This window comes from Leptonychotes weddellii, chromosome 1 (assembly GCF_054177405.1).
Source record: "Leptonychotes weddellii isolate Sample4059 chromosome 1, ASM5417740v2, whole genome shotgun sequence".
NCBI lineage: Eukaryota > Metazoa > Chordata > Mammalia > Carnivora > Phocidae > Leptonychotes > Leptonychotes weddellii.
Window position 1 is genome coordinate 43960135 of NC_138369.1, and position 18931 is coordinate 43979065.

The 18931-nt window shown below is 47.7% G+C and overlaps 2 protein-coding genes across 2 annotated transcripts in view; both read left to right on the plus strand.

Annotated features, from left to right (window-relative positions):
• Positions 1–72: 72 nt before the first annotated feature.
• On the plus strand, positions 73–11282 carry ARPC4 (actin related protein 2/3 complex subunit 4). Its single transcript, XM_081821902.1, has 6 exons — positions 73–244; positions 3650–3768; positions 4980–5091; positions 6676–6771; positions 7690–7860; positions 10332–11282. The coding sequence occupies exons 1-6, from the start codon at positions 242–244 to the stop codon at positions 10335–10337; spliced, it is 507 nt and encodes a 168-aa protein (XP_081678028.1). The 5' UTR covers positions 73–241; the 3' UTR covers positions 10338–11282.
• A 140-nt stretch (positions 11283–11422) lies between these two features.
• The window catches only part of TTLL3 (tubulin tyrosine ligase like 3), a 28362-nt gene continuing 20853 nt past the window's right edge, over positions 11423–18931 (plus strand). Inside the window, 5 exon segments of the mRNA XM_081821677.1 lie at positions 11423–14404; positions 14604–14695; positions 17104–17272; positions 17414–17511; positions 18600–18728. Of these exon segments, the coding sequence (XP_081677803.1) occupies positions 14047–14404; positions 14604–14695; positions 17104–17272; positions 17414–17511; positions 18600–18728 (846 nt within the window). The 5' untranslated portion in view covers positions 11423–14046.

The window sequence follows — 18931 nt, forward strand, 5'->3', positions numbered from 1 at the left end:
ATAACGGGATAAGCTTGAGTAGCGATTTGAGACTTCAGGAGTCTAAAAATGTCAAGAAAGCCCTAGCGGGGAAACCTCCAAAGGACCATATGTTCCTAAGCACCCCCTTCTACGCTCGGATCATAGATGGTACCGTCCGGAAGTCCGGGCGGAGACTGAGGCTGCGCTTCGCGCGAAAGGGCAGGCGTCGCGGGGCTGGCCACTTCCGCACTTCCGCTTTCCGGCCCAGCCAGCGCCCGCGATGGTGAGAGAGCCGGGCCCCGGTCCAGGGACCCCTGCTGTTTTGCCTCAGAGCTGTGGGTCTGGGGGAGGTGCGGCTTTGCAGCGGAGAGGCCCGGGGCTGAGGGATGCTGCTGGGTGTGGGGGCACGAGGTGGCTGGGAGAGAGAGGGCGGGGCGGGAGCCGAAGTGAGGAAGGGGCGAGCGGGGTACGCCCTCTTAAGCAGGCCTTGCAGCTTCATGGTTTGGCTTTCGATCCAGGTGGGGAATTGTGAGGCATAGAGGACGCCGGAAGTGGGACCTCCTAGGCAGGTGTTAGCGCCTTGAAGGCACTTAGTAGGCCTCATTGCCCGTAGTAGGGTCGCTGAGGCACATAGTAAAGTCTCTTCACCCAGAGGAGAACTTCCCTAAGTACACTTGTCTTGTCCTCTCCTGCCCGCTTGACCCCAGTTTTCCAGAGGAAGAGTCTACACTTCCTTATCCCACTCTTCTCCTTACTCCCTGCCTTGTTTCTACGCCACAGAAGTATCTCTTTTATGCTCCCACCACCCAGACCTCTTCCTGGTCAGAATTAAACCGCGTTAACCTTAACCATAGTACGTGAGCTCTGATACTACTGATCCCTCCCTTCCTGGAAATCCTCCCATTTGATAAATGTGGGTGTTCCCGGGAGTTGAGGCTTGGGCTCACCACCTTCCTCTTTACATTTTTCCTAGTGGTACCTGTCTAGTCCCGGCTTTGATGACCTTGTGTGTTCTGGTGGCTCTTGAATCTGTCTTCCTAGTTCTCTTTTAAGGTTTGCCTGGATATCTTGAAGATACCTTCAGATTAGGCCTTCAGATCAAACATCATTTTCTCTCCTAAACTTGCTTTTCTTTTTATGTTGCTTATCCTGGCTTTGTGTCTTCGTACCTCTGCTAGAAGCCTGGATTTTCTATTTTTCTAATTGAGGCTATCCCACTTGGATTTTTTAAAAGTCAACTTTATTGAGGTATTACATGAGAATGCATTTTATCTGTGAAAGGGCAGGTGTCATGGGGCTTGTCATCTAAAAATCATCCCTTTTTTAAGTTTGTCATCTATGGATTTTGACAAACACAATAATGTAGCCACTACTACAACCAAGGTAACAATGTTTCCTCAAAAAATTCCCTCAAGTCCCTCTGTTGCCAGTCCTGTCTTCTCCCCATTCCAGGCAACCACTGATTTTTTTTCTCCTATAGTTTTGCCTTTTTGATATTGTCATATAAATGGAATTTTTCAGGATGTAGGCCTTTTGATGTGGCTTTAAAAAAAATTAAGTTTATTTATTTATTTTTGTATTTTCTACACCCATCATGGGGCTCAAACCCACGACCCTGAGATCAAGGGTCACAGACTCTTCAGACTGAACCAGCCAGTTGTCCCAATGTGGCTTCTTAACCATAATGCATTTGAGATTCATCCATGCTGCATGTATCACTAGTTACTCCTTTTTATTCCTGAATAGTATTTCATCGTATGGGTGAACCACAGTTTGTTGGGAGGTGTTTTTTGATTCCATTATTCTCTACATCTTATGACAGTCCAACTCTTGTGATACCCTCTGCTTGTCCTTTCCACTGCCTCAGGCTCTCATCAGCGTTCCTTGAATAACCCTCTCTGCCTTTTGTCTCACTTCCCTCCAGTCCATTCTCTATAGAGCCACCGTGCAACTGGTGAAGTCATATAACTTCCTCCTCAGAAAGTCCCAACAGTTCCTTACTGCCTTAAAAGAAAAGCTGAAATGAACAGCTTGGCATTTGAGATTACCCATGAATCTTTAGGCCACCATTGCAGCCTCATCTACTGAATCTAAAGTGCTTTCTGTATACAGCAACACTTTACTCATCACTACTTACGGAATTCTTAATGTCTTTTTTGTGTTGTTCTACCCTTGCTTGTGGTATTCTACATAATATTTTATAGAAAAGGAGTAAGACATTGCATATGTTAGGTATTGAGCTAGGTGCAGGGTATGTAGATTTGAATAAAGAGACATGGTCTGTTGACCACAAAGCTTACAGTCTAGTGAAGAAGAAATCACTTTACTAAAGAAATATGAAGGATGTGTCATGTAAATTATAATAAATGCTATGAAGGGGGAAGTCAAGAATGGCCTCTCTGAGGAAGGAAGGGGCCTTCCCTGAATAAGCCAAGGTCTGAGGGATGACTTGGGTCAAGAGAGGGAAGAAAACCCTGTAGATAGATGGATCAGCATGTGTAAAGCCCTGAGGTGAGAAAGAACTTAGTTAATACAAGGAACTGAAGATACACCAGTGTAGGTAGAAGCTGATCCCTCTACTGGGAATGTCCTTAGTTTACTTTTTGTTATAAAATCTTCCTAATCCTATCTTCATTTTTATGTCCAAACCAGTCTCTTCTGGAAATACAATTTATAAATCAAATTCTGTTCCATTTCATTCTCCTTTATGTCATAGTTATTTTTTGTCTTTTCTACCTAGTTGAGCTGTTTAAAGGTAGAGATGGTCTTTAAAATCTTAGCATTTAGGGGCGCCTGGGTGGCTCATTCAGTTAAAGGGCTGCCTTCAGCTCAGGTTATGATCCCAGAGTCCTGGGATCGAGCCCCGCATCGGGCTCCTTGCTCAGCGGAGAGCCTGCTTCTCCCTCTCCCTCTGCCTGCCTCTCTGCCTACTTGTGCTCTCTATCTCTCTGTCAAATAAATAAATAAAATCTTTAAAAAAAAATAAAATAAAATCTTAGCATTTAGATCAGTACCTAACACACAGTAGACTTATCCATTCTTGGCTCAAAAGACAGATTTGAGAACAGTCATTGTCATCTGTATGCCTTTAGACCAGAATTTTTCAACCTCAGCACTATTTGGGGTTGAATAATTCTTTTCGTCTTTTTTTTTTTTTTGGATTTATTTTACAGAGAGAGAGCACGTGCAAATAGGGAGAGGGGCAGAGAAAGGGGAAGGGGCAGAGGAACAGGGAGAGAATCAGGCAGACTCCGCGCTGAGCATGCAGCCCGATTCGGGGCTAGATCCCACAACTCTGAGATCATGACCCAATCCAAAATCAAGAGTCAGACACTTAACTGACTGAGCCACCCAGATACCCCTAATAATTCTTTTTTGTGCATTTTAGGATGTTTAACAGTATGCTGGGCCTCTCCTTGATGCCAGTAGCACTCCCACCCCACCCCAAGTCCTGTCAAAAATGTCCCTACATTGCAGAATGTCCCCTGGCAAGAAAAATGGTCCCCTGTTGAGAAACACTGTTCTAGACTTAGAATGAAAGGCACCCTGAAGGCCTAGTCTGTTTTGTTCACTGTGGTATCTGAGCCAGGTACTCTCAGTACTGCCTGGCTCCCATGTAGCTGGAGTAGGGGGCCAGTGGGTTTGCTAAGACAGATCCTGACTCTCCCTTGGGTTTTTTTTCCTACAGACTGCCACTCTCCGCCCCTACCTGAGTGCCGTGCGGGCCACACTGCAGGCTGCCCTCTGCCTGGAGAATTTCTCCTCCCAGGTTGTGGAACGACACAACAAGCCGGAAGTAGAAGTCAGGTAGGGAAGAGAAAGGTCAGGGTGGGGATGATGGGTTCAGCCCCAGAGATGGCAGTTGTCTGGAGGCTGCCACGAATTTCCATCCTGGAGTTGTCAAGACAACTATAGTTCATATATTTTGTCTTGTTGCCCGATGAGCAATGGTTCCCAATTTGCAGTTCAGAAAATAGGGTCAGTGGGTTGGCAGGACAAAACACAGGGGAGAAGCTCCTCTGGAGCCAAGATTGCTTGACACAAAGTGTGACTTCTCAGAGTGGGGCTGTTTGTTAAGTATCTCCTGCGTCATTATTGAACCCAGTTTAAGGAGAGTGGAGAATTTTGTTAGATGCCGTCTCCGTCCTCTTGTAATTTAAAGATCAAAGAATGTTTCTCCCCCCTGCCAACCTGGACTCTCTCATTCCTTACTCCAAATTTTCCATATTTTGGGTTATTTTCTCTTATCTAGTTTATGTTTTGTTAAATTAATGTTGTTCTCCTTTAAAGTTTAATCTGAGACATGTATAACTGAGATAAACAGTGTTACCACACCATGTTGGAATGATTTGAATTTTAAAATACAAGATGTTAGCATGTTTCATGTTGCTCTACTTAACATACATGATTTCCACTGGGCATTTTAATTACCATGACAAATACCTAGAGATTCAGAGGCATCAAAATAGGAGCTGAGCTGAGAGGGGTCTTAATGCTGAATAAGTGAATCATTCTGAATTGATAATTAAAGAAGGCTAAACTCTGTTTGATTTTAGCTTGTCCTTATCCTTAAGGCAGCCTCTCTCTTCTCGTTCCCTACATGGTATATGGGTTTGCCTGTAGTTATTTAAAATAAGAGCTGTCATTTGTAAAGCTCCTACCATGTGCCAGGCACTCTATTAGACAATTGACCCTTTTTGATCTTTCTCAATCCTTGCCAGTGAAATAGGAATCAGTCATTTTACAGATGAGGAAATTGAGATCCCAACAGGGTAACTTGTCCAAGGAAAGTAACAGAGGAGGCTGGATTTCAAAACCTTATCACCCTGACTCCAGAGCCTTGCTCCTTCTGTTGGAGAACACACTCGCTGGCCCCCATCTTGGAGCACCCCTACTTGTGAGTCTCCTATTCCTTGGACTCTGTGGTCTCAGATAGAGATTCCTGGGCCTGCTGTGGGGTCTCCTTGAGCATTCTGTTCTTCTATAGTACAGAGGCCTCTCTGACATTGTGTTTTCAGGAGTAGCAAAGAGCTCCTGTTACAACCTGTGACGATCAGCAGGAATGAGAAGGAAAAGGTTCTGATTGAGGGCTCCATCAACTCTGTCCGGGTCAGCATTGCTGTGAAACAGGTGAGCTCACCACTGAGCCCCTGCCTCCTCAGGAGGCTAGGGATCCCCATCTGAAAGATCGTCATGCCAGATTCAAGGTGCAAGGAAACCCAGGCTGTATTTCCTTGACTGTACCCAGGGAATGATTTGCCAGATTCAGCAGGTCAATAGAGTAGAGATAGCAACCCTATCTTCTAGCCCTTGCTCTAGATTAGAAGTTGGGAAAAGTAGTAGCCAAGGCCATGGCCATTTTGGTGTTAGGTCAGAGAATCATTTATAAGTGATAAAAGTCCAGTTCAGAAAAATAAATAGTACCAGTACCAATTTGATAACCATAAACTTTGAAAAAGAGATTTAGGGTAAAAAACAATGTGTAATTTCTTATGTTACTTTAGGTGATGTTGATGTTCCCACCACTCTTTATTTTTTATTTTTAATTTTTTTTTATTTTTAAAGATTTTATTTATTTATTCATGAGAGAGAGAGAGAGGCAGAGCGAGAAGCAGGCTCCCAAGGAGCAGGGAGCCTGATGCGGGACTCGATCCCAGGACCCTGAGATCATGACCTGAGCCGAAGGCAGACGCTTAACCATCTGAGCCACCCAGGCGCCCTTTTTTAATTTTTTTTTAAAGATTTTATTTATTATTTGACAGAGACACAGCGAGAGAGGGAACATAAGCAGGGAGAGTGGGAGAGGGAGAAGCAGGCCTCCCACAGAGCAGGGAGCCCGATGCAGGGCTCGATCTCAGGACCTTGGGATCATGACCTGAGCCGAAGGCAGACGCTTAACGACTGAGCCACCCAGGCGCGCCGATATTCCCACCACTCTTACAATTTTTGCCCTATTTGTGTACCACCCAGACAGTTATTTGTTTAATGGATTTCCTTAAATTGACTTACTTTCTTTTACTTAAATTTGTTTGAAAAAGAAACCTTATGCGATAGTGGAAAAAAGTATCACTTGTCAGATAGGGAGAACTCTAAAAAAATAATTGCAGTGAAAGAAAACAAAACTGTTATTTAGACTAGGCCCTGTTTCCTACAGAAAGCTCTATCCTTGGGCCCTGCTCTGTTAAAAAGGGAGATTAACAAGTGTTGGGAAGTGTTAAGGGCATACATACCAGCACTTAGCTGCAAAATTCTTTCACTAGAAATAATTTTTCAGCAGGGAAAAACTTTGGGGATTATTTAATGGTCATTGTTGTTAAAGCGGAGACCACCTAAGTTTCTCTCTGATAACTCCAGATGGTGTACGTATCATAGACTTTGGGAAACACAGCACTAGTGAAATGGGAAAGGGACAGGCAGCTTTGAATGTAGGTACGGACTCAAAGGAGCAGATAAAAGACTTGGGTTTGCCAGAATTACCTCTCTGGAATGGGCAAAAATGAAATCATGATAATGCCCTGTTGAGTTGAAGAGGCTCTAATGTAGTAGACATTCAGTTGGCAATCATATGCCCCATGATTCATGCAGTGATTGCTCCCCATGTGAAACCCCACTACCTGCAGCGAGTCTGGGGGAAATTGAGGTCAGAAGACCAGGCTACAGGTTTCTGTTGGCCTGTAATGTCAGATTTAGGGAGCCCTGTTTATCTTTTACTAGGCTGATGAGATCGAGAAGATTTTATGCCACAAGTTCATGCGCTTCATGATGATGCGAGCAGAGAACTTTTTTATCCTTCGAAGGAAACCAGTGGAGGTGAGACCATGTGATCCACATGTTCATAATACCCAAGATTCTCCCACTGAGTCTACTGTCATTGGCCTGGGATTGTTTGTAGAACCAGATTGCTGCTTCTCCAGCTGTTGGACACCCACTGCCTGAATTGAGAGTTGGCCTTCATTTCAGCTGGAGTGAGAATAAGGGGTATCAGAATTAGGAAAAATTGGGTCTGCCTCAACCAGGGAAAAGGAAAAAGTATGTGTTGCTTATCTTCCCAGAGCCTACAGTCTAACGGCAGAAAGGGAACAATGAATCAGAAATCCTTTGTAAGCTTTGTCACCAACTAAATCATTCTCTCAAGGCCACAGTTGACATTGGCTCAGTTGTTGTCTGACTTTGTACTTGAGTCCTCTCCAAAGACTCCCTTCCAGATCAACTTAAAATATTCCCAGTGACTGAGCAACTACTATGCAGGGCAGCATGCACCATCAGATGTGTTGGCCAAGCTCATCCTCATCCTGAGCTAAAATCATTCTTCCCGGTCCTAGATCTAGCCTCTGGGGCTACCCAGAACAAATGATTACTCTTCCACACACAACCCAATCCCATCCTTCTCCCACAGCATCTCTTCTCCCTGTTTCATTAGATTCTTCTGTAACAAGATTTCAAGTTCTTTACTCTCCCATGACTGAATGCAACTGTTTTATCACAGGTAGTTTTCCAGAGATGCCTGACAGACACAAAATTCTCACCTGGGTTAGTTACTTGGACCCAGCATAGACACCCTAGCAGAGCAGGCAGGCTGCTGCCTGAAGGTCTTGAGACTTGGGAGAAGACGGCCAGTAGGAAGCATGTAGCTCAGTGACCCTAGAGGACATGGCCAACTAAGTGCCCTGGGATGCTAATTCTCTCCTGTTCCTTCTCTTTCTCCTCTCTACTGTCTTCCTTCCCCAGGGATATGACATCAGTTTTCTGATCACCAACTTCCACACAGAGCAGATGTACAAACACAAATTGGTGGACTTCGTGATCCACTTCATGGAGGAGATTGACAAGGAGATCAGTGAGATGAAGCTGTCGGTCAACGCTCGTGCGCGCATCGTAGCCGAGGAGTTCCTCAAGAATGTAAGTGGGGGGCCTTCTTGGTGTCCTTCTAGAAGAGAGGTAGGAGGAGTCGTGGGTTGAGAACTTAGCATCTGGTGGTAAAGTGGTGCCAGCAGTGTGAATATTTGCTGAGGCCTATAGGACCTTCTGGTGGGTGGCACATCAGCCAGGTGCCTTGGGGCTGGAGGACCTGGGGGTCATCTTTGGGACCTGGCATTTTCTGTATTTGAGTGCCTCGAAGACACCTCCCTTAGTCTCTCATGGGGACTTAGACGCTCCTTTCTACATCTCAAAATGCACACAGTCCTTCCCTGTATCTAGCTCAAACCCCAGGTGAGGCAAGTTAAATCTACATGGGAATTTTCCAAGAATATAGGACAGTTAATCAGTGTAATTCTACTTTTCAAACAGATTTGAATGTTTGTTTGTTTTTTTTTTTTTAAAGATTTTATTTATTTGACAGAGAGAGAGCGAGAGCAGGAACACAAGCAGGGGGAGTGGGAGAGGGAGAAGCAGGCTTCCCGCTGAGCAGGGAGCCCGATGTGGGACTCGATCCCAGGACCCTGGGATCATGACCTGAGCCGAAGGCAGACGCCTAACGACTGAGCCACCCAGGCGCCCCAGATTTGAATGTTTTCAGCATCTATTTCTCAGGCTTAAAGTCATGATATTTTCGACGTGTTTTCCATTACTTTCATGGCTTCAGTCCTCCGGATCCCTCTTTGGTTGGTTGTGTTCCCAACTGCAGTCCTCTGAAGAGGAGGAATTGTTTACACTGATGAGCTGATGACACAGTTGTTCTTATTTAGATATTCAGGACATGCCTTCTTTTTTTTTTCTTCTTCTTCCAAACAATCTTTGGTTTGTTGACATGTTCTGCTTAGAGTTAACCATAATCCCTAGATAGTAGATTTAGTGTTTACTCCTACCAGTGCATACAGATCCAGCCCAGAAGGAGCTCAGATTCCTAAAAATGGAAATTACGCCTTCTTACCCTGGGCTTTAATTATACTGAGGGCAGTCAGTGTACAAAGTAGCTTTACTGTGCACGCAGGGTAGCGTGCTTGTTCAAATCACACAGGCTATGGGGTCATACCACCTGTGCGTGCGTCCAGCTTCACTGCCTACTTGGGCATGTTGCTGAATCTCTTGAAGCCTCAGTTTCCTCAGCTGTGAAACAAGACTATTAATAGTATCTTTTAGTATGGTTGAGTATTAAATGAGGAGATGTATACAGAGCAGATCACCTGGTACATAGTAAGCTTTCTAGGTATTGTAGCACCAAAGTTTTATGGCCAGGGCACTAGGAGGCCTCTACATTCAACTGCAAAGGAAAATAGTTCTTGTCCTGATTTAATACTTGGCTCATTCACCAGTCATTTAATTATAGTTACTGAATTTCTTTCCTTTTTTTAAAATTTAAATTCAATTAGCCAACATATAGTGCACTCTTAGTTTCAGATGGTAACTGCATTTCTGTAATTACACAGCTAAGCACATTTATATATCTCATTTAATCCTTGAAACAATCTTTGAGTCATGTGTTATCCCTATTTTATGGGTGAGTGAACTGGGCTCTGGAAGTCAAGTCACCTACTCAGGGGCCCTCAGCCAGTAAGAGGAGGAACTGGGACTTAGAACTTGGTTTTCAGATCAAAGATCAAGATAGTACCATAGCATTTGGCAGGGGTCACATACTCAGGTGCATGCAGGGCTCAGGGAGGTAATGCATGTGAGTGAAGTGGGCTATTGGGGACCCGGTAAGCACATGCGTCATCTGAAGAGGATCACTACCACAGAGCTCCCGCCCGTTACAGTTTCATCTTCCAGCTTTTCAAAAGAATCCCCAAATCTGGATTTGTATGCGACATCTCTTATATTTTCAAGGTTGGCAGTGAATTCACATTTTTTTAAATACTTTGTGGACCAGCCAGCACTCATTATTAGGTTGGGTTCAGTTTGTGGGCCATTGGTCCACAGTCTTTGATCTGTAAACTGTCTGGTGCTATTCTGGGCACCATGGGGGATACTTGAGGGCAGAAAAAATTTCCAAGGGCCTGTTACGGTTGGAGAACTACCCACAGCTTGACACAAAGTACCAGATCCTCGGTCCTTCTGCTCTTGGCCCCCTAGTCCCCAAGCCCTTGCTCGTGAGCCCCCATCTCTAAAGAAGGCAACCTCAGTTCAAGCAAGGCACTGTGATAGAGCTTTGTAGCAGCCTCCATGACATGGTTAAGGGGAGCTGTGGAAAAGCCCACTTCACCCTTAATTTTCTGTCTTGTCTGGTGCTAGGTTTAAGGCTGGTGCCCTGAAGGTCACTGCTCAGCGCAGGCTGAATTAGAAAAAGGGTGCCCACAAGGTGTGCTGGGACCCATCCTATCCCTCAGAAATCTGAGAACAGTGGCAGCTCTCAGATCAGCCTACCTCCCCAGAGCAGGCCTGCCAGGATACAGTAATAATCACCATTCACCGCCTCTTGGTTCTTTTGACAGTTTTAAACCGTCTGGCTGGATCTCAAGGTCTTCCCCCTCAGACTCCCCCGCGTCTCTGCGAAGGCATCCTGGAGTTACTCCCCAGAGCGGCGGCGGCGACAGCGGCGGCGGCGGCGGCGGCAGGGTGGGGGTGCTGGGTCGGGGTGGGCATTCGATGCGGGAGGTGGGTGGTATGCTTGCTAGCTGGGCAACAAAGCAGCGGTGGACCTGCCCCAAGGCCACACGTGCCTGGTCAGGCTGGCTTCTGATGTTCGGTCCCCTGGGCTGGGACAGATTTTTTTTAACGTCTTGAAATTTAAATTCTGTGCTTGTAGGAGACTGTAACCTTTTTGTCTTTTTTTTTTTTTTAAACAAAACAACCTCCACCTCCAGTGGCTGTGACTGGTCCCAGTGATTGTACCATATTGGTCGCTGTGGGTCTGGGCGGGCCTGGAGCCAGAAGGCGACTATTGTGTGTCTCCCCCCCTCCCTCCCCCCCCCCCCAGAAGCCCCAGGTGGGGAGAGAGGGAGGGAAGGAGGAAGGTTTCAGACTCCATTTCCTTTCCCTTGCCCTCTTACTCCTGAGCCTCCTTAGGCCCAGTAGAAGTTGTTGGGACTCTGCTGGCTTCCTGAGCTCTGTGTGAAGATAGCCACTCAGTGCTGGCTGGGGACAAGGGCTGAACTGGTGGCCACCAGCCATGCCTCAGAGCTGGGCGCTGAAAACCAGGCACCTCTGGCCACAGGGGCCACTTTGTGCCCTCCCAGCTGAGAGGGGCCGCTGTTTTGCCTTGTCTGTCAGTGCAGTGCCTGTGCTGGAGGTGGAGGGGTGAGTCCTCCAGAGCTTCCTGAGCTGGGGCTCTTGCGCCTGCTCTGGCTCCTCTGCTCCCACGCTCGCTGTACCTTTTCTTATTCTGGTGGATCCCGCCTCCTCCCCTAATTAAAGTCTCTTCTTGCCCCTTTGGGGCTGCATGAGGTCTGTGCACTGTGTATATGAAAGGAGCGGGGCGGTGGGGCTTTTTCTTCCCAAGACCATGTAGCTGGTACTTGGGCCTGGGGGTCCCCATAAGAGGTAGTCTCCTGATTGGTTTCTGATGTTATCTGTGCCAAGGGCCCCGACCCAGAGACCCCCATTACCATCCAAGCACCATTCATTTCTGAAACTGCTCTCTGTGCCTATAGGCTTTGGTCCTTTTCACGTAATGAGCTCATTTGGGCTAAAAGGTATCCTCAGAGAAATAATGATGCCATATGGCTAAAGAAACTGCGGTTCCTTGAGATGTAGCAGCTTGCCCCAAAACTCCCAGCTAGTGAGCAAGAGGGTAGACTTCAAATCTAAGGCTTCTGCCTCTGTCATCCCTAGCCACATGAAGCTATTTAAATTACTAAAGTTAAATAAAGCTTAAAATTCACTTCCTCATTCCCACCAGAGACATTTCAGGTGCTCAATAAGTGCAAATGACTAATTCCTACCATGTCAGAGTACATACATAGAACATTTCCATCATTGGAGAAAGTTCTATTGGACAGCACTAGACCTTGGTGAATCCTTAAGAACAAACACTTGTGCTCAAGTCCTGACTCTTGAGGCTGAATTTGCGTGAGTTCCTTATATTCTGTGCTTCAGTTTCTTAATCTATAAAGTGGAGATAATGTAAATAGGCCGACACAGTACCTGTGGTATAGGTACTGAATAAACAACAGCTGATCTTTCTACCAGCCCAGTATCCAAACTGATAATTTTCATTGGGCTAGGCTTGGGGGGTGGGGGAGTGAACTTATCCCTGTCTTGGAGAGACTTGGGGGTGGGTAGTGAAAGCTGGGTGTGTAACTGAAGTGTTGAAGTTTGAACTGAAGTGTTCAACTGAAGGTGCAACTGAAGTGTTTCATATTTACAAACTGATTCTGTGGTAGTCTACAGGGTGGGCGGGGTATATTTATGGAAGTGGGTGTCAGGAAAATTTTCAGCCTTTGAGCTGAGCTTTCAAAAGCTTTCCAGGTCACTAAAAAGTCTCTTGAGGTGGAGGACAAGGTCATGTTAAAGGGAGGAGGGGTTGGGGGTGGGGGCAACTTGGACAGCTATCATCCCCTTTATGACATTATCTCTGTGGCCTCCTCCTCCTGTCTTACAGAATTAGGTGTGCCCCCTGGGGCACATAGCTATGTTTTAGCTTTGCAGTGAATGTTAAAGGTGCTCACAGTGAAGCTGGAGGTTCAAGAGAGTATGGCAGCTGCTCGCTCAACACTCCCAGGACGGCATTGCCTAGGTGAGCCAGCCGTTTGTCATAGATGCATCTCCCAGGATCCAGAGGCCCTAAAACCAGATTTGCAGGCTGATGGGAAAGAACAGACTGGATGGTTGCCAATCAGCCTGCCCTCTTCTGGGGGCATGCCTTTTGGGAACTCCAGGCTCCAACCAAGGGGGGGTGAGAAGAGTGATCTCAGGTAGAGATTGGCTGGACGGTGAGGTTGAGGACCCACCTTCACTGTACCGGCAGATCTACCCTGCTAACAAAGCTGGGTTTTTGGACCAGAGTACTCTCTTACCTGCACTCTGCTTGAATGATCACTGCTGGAATTTGCACCTCAAATTGCTCCTTCAGTACATCCATGACTAATAGGTAATCCATCTAAGTGATAACTGTGTACTAAGGTTAAATAATGTTTATGTTGAAGAGTGGGATTTTGCGGTTAGACCTGCGTTCCACTGCTGGCTCTGCTGTGTGATTTTAGGCAAAGTAACATTTTGGAGCCTTGATTATATTACTTACGACTTCGGAGGATCATACTTTGCCACTACCTCCAAAAAGTAGTAACCTCCAAAAAGGTTACTTACATACAGTTTTTACAGTCCTGAGGGCTGCGCCTAACTGTTCTATTATATTTTTTGTGCGGTTGACTCAAAATGATTATCTGTTTTTCTATTTCCAAGTTATTGAGGGCGGGGGGATTGTGCTGCACTCTACTTTCTCATTGTTTTCCTCATATACTGCCCTGGTTTTCAGATCAATCCCCAAGGACCTTACCCTAGGCCCATCCGCCACACCCTGTACATCTGGTCCAACCTCACCAGGCTACAGCCGCACTGGCTATCTTTTAGTTCCAGGGAAAGATTCTTACCTCTGTCAGGGGTGTTGCTGAGACTTTCCTGTCTGGGATGCTATTCCTACCCCTCTTCCCTAGCCGACTCCTGACGTCCTTTGCATAGGCTTCAGCTTGAATGTCACCTCTTAAGGATATCTTTTTCTTGTCTAACGTATGTCCCCTTCCTGGTTTCAGTTTGCTGCTTGTTCATTGCCCTTACCATACCTACAGCTGTTTTATTCCTTTGTTGCTTGCTTTTTTGTTTACCCTCCACTGGGCTGTAAGATCCATGAGGTCAGGGATCATCTCTAGCTTCTTCCAGTCTCCAGCACCTAGCCCACTGCCTAGCACGGTTGCTCTCCATACTGTGGAATGACTCAAGCCACAGGAACCACAACACTGAAATTAACTGGCAGCGCAGTGCTCTGCGCTTCCCCCTTCGGTACCCCACTTAGCGGTCGGGATTTCAGTCCGCAGGAGGGAGCACTCGAACCCCCTACCAGAGGCTTGATTGTGCCAGGGGAATGGTTTCCAGGGCGACAGCAAACAGGGGGCAGGGCCTCGGAACCGAGGGCCCTGCTCCCCTGAGAGGAGGCGGTGCGCAGAGGGGAGGCGGGCTCTCGCGCGCTGGGAGGGCGTGCGCCGCGAGGGGCGCATGCAGGGCCCCGGCGCGGCGCTGCTCCGGAGCGCGGGGGAGCTGGGGGTCGCGCACCAGGGCTCCGCCGCCTGGTACTGCCAAGAGGACGGCCGCACCAGCTCTCCCGCCCCATGGCCCTGGGCGTGCCACTCAGAGTTCCGGCCTCCCGAGACACTGCCTTGGCCGGGGCCCGCCTCCACCTGTCCCGAGGGGTTTTGCGCTGGCGGCAAAGGCCGGGCCGGCAGTCCCTCTTTGAGCCGCCTAGGCCATGCCTTCGAGTCGCTGGCCCAAGGCACCCACACCCAGAACGCAGCGGATCTCCGCCCCCTTGGGTCCCCGCACACTCCGGCTCCGGATGATGCCCAGTCGCCGGATGGTGAGGCCCGTTGCGGCCAGCCTATCGTGGCCGGAGGTGGTTGCAAGGACGAGAAGACTTGGGGTGGAGGGAATGAGGGGTCGGGAGAGTGTGGGCATCCGGATGAAGGGTGGAGAAAGGAGTGTGGGCATCGGAGGCCGGGAGAGACGCTAGGCTGAGCCTTCAGCCTGCCCCATCCCTACGCTGCATCTTTCTGCAGGTTCCCTTGTCCTCTGGCGAGGATTCTCCAAGCCATCTCACCACATGGGCCGGCTCAGAAACGCCAGGATCCACGTGGAGAGAGCTGTCAAGGTCGGAGGGGGGTGGGGGTGTCTTGAAAGGGCCCTCAGAGTGGCTTAGCCTGCCTCCCTGAACTGTCTTCTTACATCCTTTAAAAAACAGACGAACAAAACCAAAAACCTTGATCCCACACCCCTCTTAAAATATTTCCAATTTTTCAATACCTGTTCGTGGCGGAATTGTCTAACTTCTTTACCTGGCATTCACCCCTTCAGCTCCTACCACTCTGGTTCCTAGCCTTTCCCCATTCTCATCGGGAACCACTCTAATCAAGGTCACTCATGACCTCCAAGGAGGCAAATCCAGCAGCCCCTTTTCTGTCCTAATCTTGGTCTGGTACCTCGTGTCATTCTACACTGCTGACCCACATACCCTGCCCCCTTGTCTGGACACAACACCAAGTTTTCCTTTCTCCCTCCCTGGCTGCTGCTTTTCAGTTGCCTTTGAAGGCTCCTCGGAGCTTTCCTGGTTCCCTGGATCCCTCCCCACACCTATCTCCTTGACTGTGAGTCCAGTAAATGTGCTGCGCCCTCTAAGTGCCCTTTCCAGCCCAGTCTCTCCTCTGACTCCACACGCCTTAGATCCAGCCCCCTACTTGACATCTCCATCCAGAGAGAATTTAGAAGCATTTCAAACCCATGCTCCAAACCATACTCTTGATTTTCCTGCCTAAACCTGTCATTCTCCCTAATATCCCATCTTCCTCATCAACCAGTTGCTCAAGCCAGAAATGTGATCTTTCTGTTCATTCACCCACACATCTAGATAGCCGCTCTATGTCCAACATGGGGCTTGAACTCACAATCCCAAGATCAAGAGTCGCATACTGTACTGACTGAGCCAGCCAGGCACCCTGTTCACCTACTACACATCTAATCCCATCAGCAAAACCAGTCACCTCTGTTTCCAAAACAGGTCTCTAATCTGTCACATTCTCCACATTTTCACCCTCATTTTAGCTATTGTGGTTTTTCTCCTGCACAAACCACAACAGCATTTTCTTTTTTCTTTTGTTTTCTTTTCTTTTTATAACAGTTTTCTTTTTTTTTTTTTTTTAAGATTTTATTTATTTATTTGAGACAGAGAGAATGAGAGACAGAGAACATGAGAGGGAGGAGGGTCAGAGGGAGAAGCAGACTCCCTGCCGAGCAGGGAGCCCGATGCGGGACTCGATCCCAGGACTCCAGGATCATGACCCGAGCCGAAGGCAGTCGCTTAACCAACTGAGCCACCCAGGCGCCCTGTAACAGCTTTCTAACTGGTCTCCCTGCTTCCCTCCCCAGCCCCGTCATCTGTTCTCTGTATAGCAGCAAGCCAATTTATAAAGCCTCCGATCATATCATGCTCACTTTGCCTTTATTGCTTCATGCTACTCTTAATATTAAATCCAAGTCTGTTCAAGGCCTGCAGGACCTTCCACAGTCTAGCTGCTACCAGCTTCCTCAGGAGCTCTCCCCTCATTTTTCACACCCCATTCTCCCTGGCTTTCTTCCAGTTTCTTCTGACCTCTGTCCAGCCTCAAGACCTTTGCACATGCGTTTCTCTCTGCCTGAACTGCCATTTGCCCAACTCTGTACATTCATGGCTCCTTCTTATCCTTCCCATGCATGTATTTTTAATCTGTCTGAGTCCCCATTAAGTATCCAGTTTTGGGAGGCAGCCAACCTAGATTTAAATCCTTGCTCTTTCACTTAATCACTGTGTAGCCAAACTATTCAACCTCTCTATGCCTCTGTTTCATAACAAGTTAAATGGGGATAATAGCATCTATTAAAAATACATATTGGGGCACCTGGGTGGCTCAGTTGTTAAGTGTCTGCCTTCGGCTCAAGTAATGATCCCAGGGTCCTGGGATCGAGCCCCACATTGGGCTCCCTGCTCAGCGGGAAGCCTGCTTCTACCTCTCCCACTCCCCCTGCTTATGTCCCCTCTCTTGTCTGTGTCTCTCTGTCAAATAAATAAATAAAATCTATTAAAAAATACATATTATTGGGGCACCTCGGTGGTACCCGACTCTTGGTTTCAGCTCAGGTTGTGATCTAAGGTCTTGAGATTGAGCCCCACATTGGGCTTCGAACTCAGCGCAGAATCTGCTTGAGATTCTCTCCCTTTTCCTGTACCCCTCCCACTCATGCTCTGTCTCTCTCTCTAAAATAAATAAATAAATATTTAAAAAAATACATATTGCTAGTAATATATATAAACTAAGCAGTACATAGTAGGTACTCAATAATTGTTAGCTATTACAATTATAATTATTACTATACATATTTATTTCTCTACTTGGTTATAATCTATTTCCCCTGCTGGAACATAAAAATTTCCTGAAGGCAGAAACCAGAACTGTCTGGTTCACCACTATATCTCGTATGTCTGGCACTTGGGTGATACTGACCAAGTATCCTTCTCTCACCTTACAGCAGAAAAAGATCTTTATGATCCAAGGCCGCTACCCAGTGATACGGTGCCTCTTGCGCCGGAGAGGCTGGGTGGAAAAGAAGATGGTCCATCACTCGGGCACCACCCTACCACCACCCCAGAAGGATCTGGATAGCTCAGTAATGGGTGATAGTGACACCACTGAGGATGGTAAGCAGTTCCCTCCCTTTCCACAGGCTGCCCCTCCTGAGTCCCTTTCCTTTGGTTCCTGCTATCCCAGGGTTGAGACTTTGGTATGGGTCTATGGGGCAGGGACAGGGGCCTCACCAGGCCTGGGCTCTACATCCACAGAGGATGAAGAAGAGGACGAGGCATTTCGGCCACCGCAGCTGTTTGACTTTGATGATTTACTGGAATTTGATGACCTAGATGGGACACATGCTCTGATGGTGAGGGCCCCCGGGGGGCTGGCAGGGAGGGGCTGAGAGGGAGAGCACTAGAATCCAGCTGGGTGACCTCAGAGAAGTCCTTTCCTTCTCTGGGCCTCATTTTCCCTATCCGTAGTAAAAACTGATTGCTTCTATAAAGCCTGGATGGGCCAGCAGAGTGGTGAGGGACACAGTGAGGCTCAGACAAGGCTGGCCTGGAATCAGAACCCTGCTAGGTTATACCAGAAGCCAGCATAACCTCCACACCTTGTAATTCCCCCTTCCAAATAACAGCCCTTGGCAAGTGAAGGCTGGAAGGAAGGACTTAAAAAGCTCTGAAAGAGGCTGATATGATGATGTAGAGGTGAGGACACCTCTGTATTGAAGTGAGGTTACTTGGCTTTGGATCTTGGCACCACCACTTACTAAGCTGAATGTACCAAATTGCCATTTTTGTATGTCAGGAAAGGTTGAACACTGGCAATTTCATATGGCTCAACCATGTGAGCTCTTGGACAAGTCGCTTGCCCTCCCTGTGCCTCAGTTCCCTTATCTGTGAAAGGGGGATAACAGTAGCACCTACTTTATAGTGTTGTGGTGAGGATTAAGTGAGTTGATAGGAAAAGCACTTTAAAAGGAAGGAAGAAAGAAAAGCACTTAGAACAGGGCCTGGCACGTGGATGTCATTGCCTATTAGTAACCCTACCCTCCAGAGCTGTGGGAAGGATGGAGGAGGAAGAGCCCTGAGAGAACCTTTATCACATGTTCTGTGCCCATCAGCTTGGAGTCCAGGTCCTGCCACTGAGCAAGTCACTGATAACCATGGGCCGAAACAAAAGTGTGGCATTCAGTTGTATAGCTTAGTCACTGAGTAGGGGCACCTGGCCACAGGAGTCCTGCAAGCCAGCCTATTCTCTGCTCACAAGTGTGTGCCCTGGAGGAAGAGATGTTTTTTTCTTACCATACACAAAGATGGGGTGTGGGCTAGAGGCCACCTTGGAAGCATCTTCTCCTTCCATTCACCCACCCTGCTCAGCAGGCTGGGGAGAAGGTTCCTCAGGCCTTGTGCTGCCCATGCCAGTCTCCCCTGTCTCCTCGGCTCTCCCCAGTCCCGCATGGTTCGGAACGAGGTCCCCTATTTCATCTGGACCACTCGGCGGGATGTGCTGGACTGTCGCTTCCTCTCCAAGGATCAAATGATAAACCACTATGCCCGGGCTGGCTCCTTTACCACAAAGGTGGGTTCCCCACGGGAGCGGGCAGGGTAGCTTCTAACCCGCTAGCTCTCGGGCCGGCAACTCCACTCCTTGCTTTCCTTGTCAGGAAGAGAGAGTTCTCAGGAGGCAGAGAGGTGTATGATTCAGTGGGATTTGGAGTCAGGCAGGCCTGGGTTCGAATCCAACCCCTGCAGCATGTCTGGCACATGTGGATATAATGACTA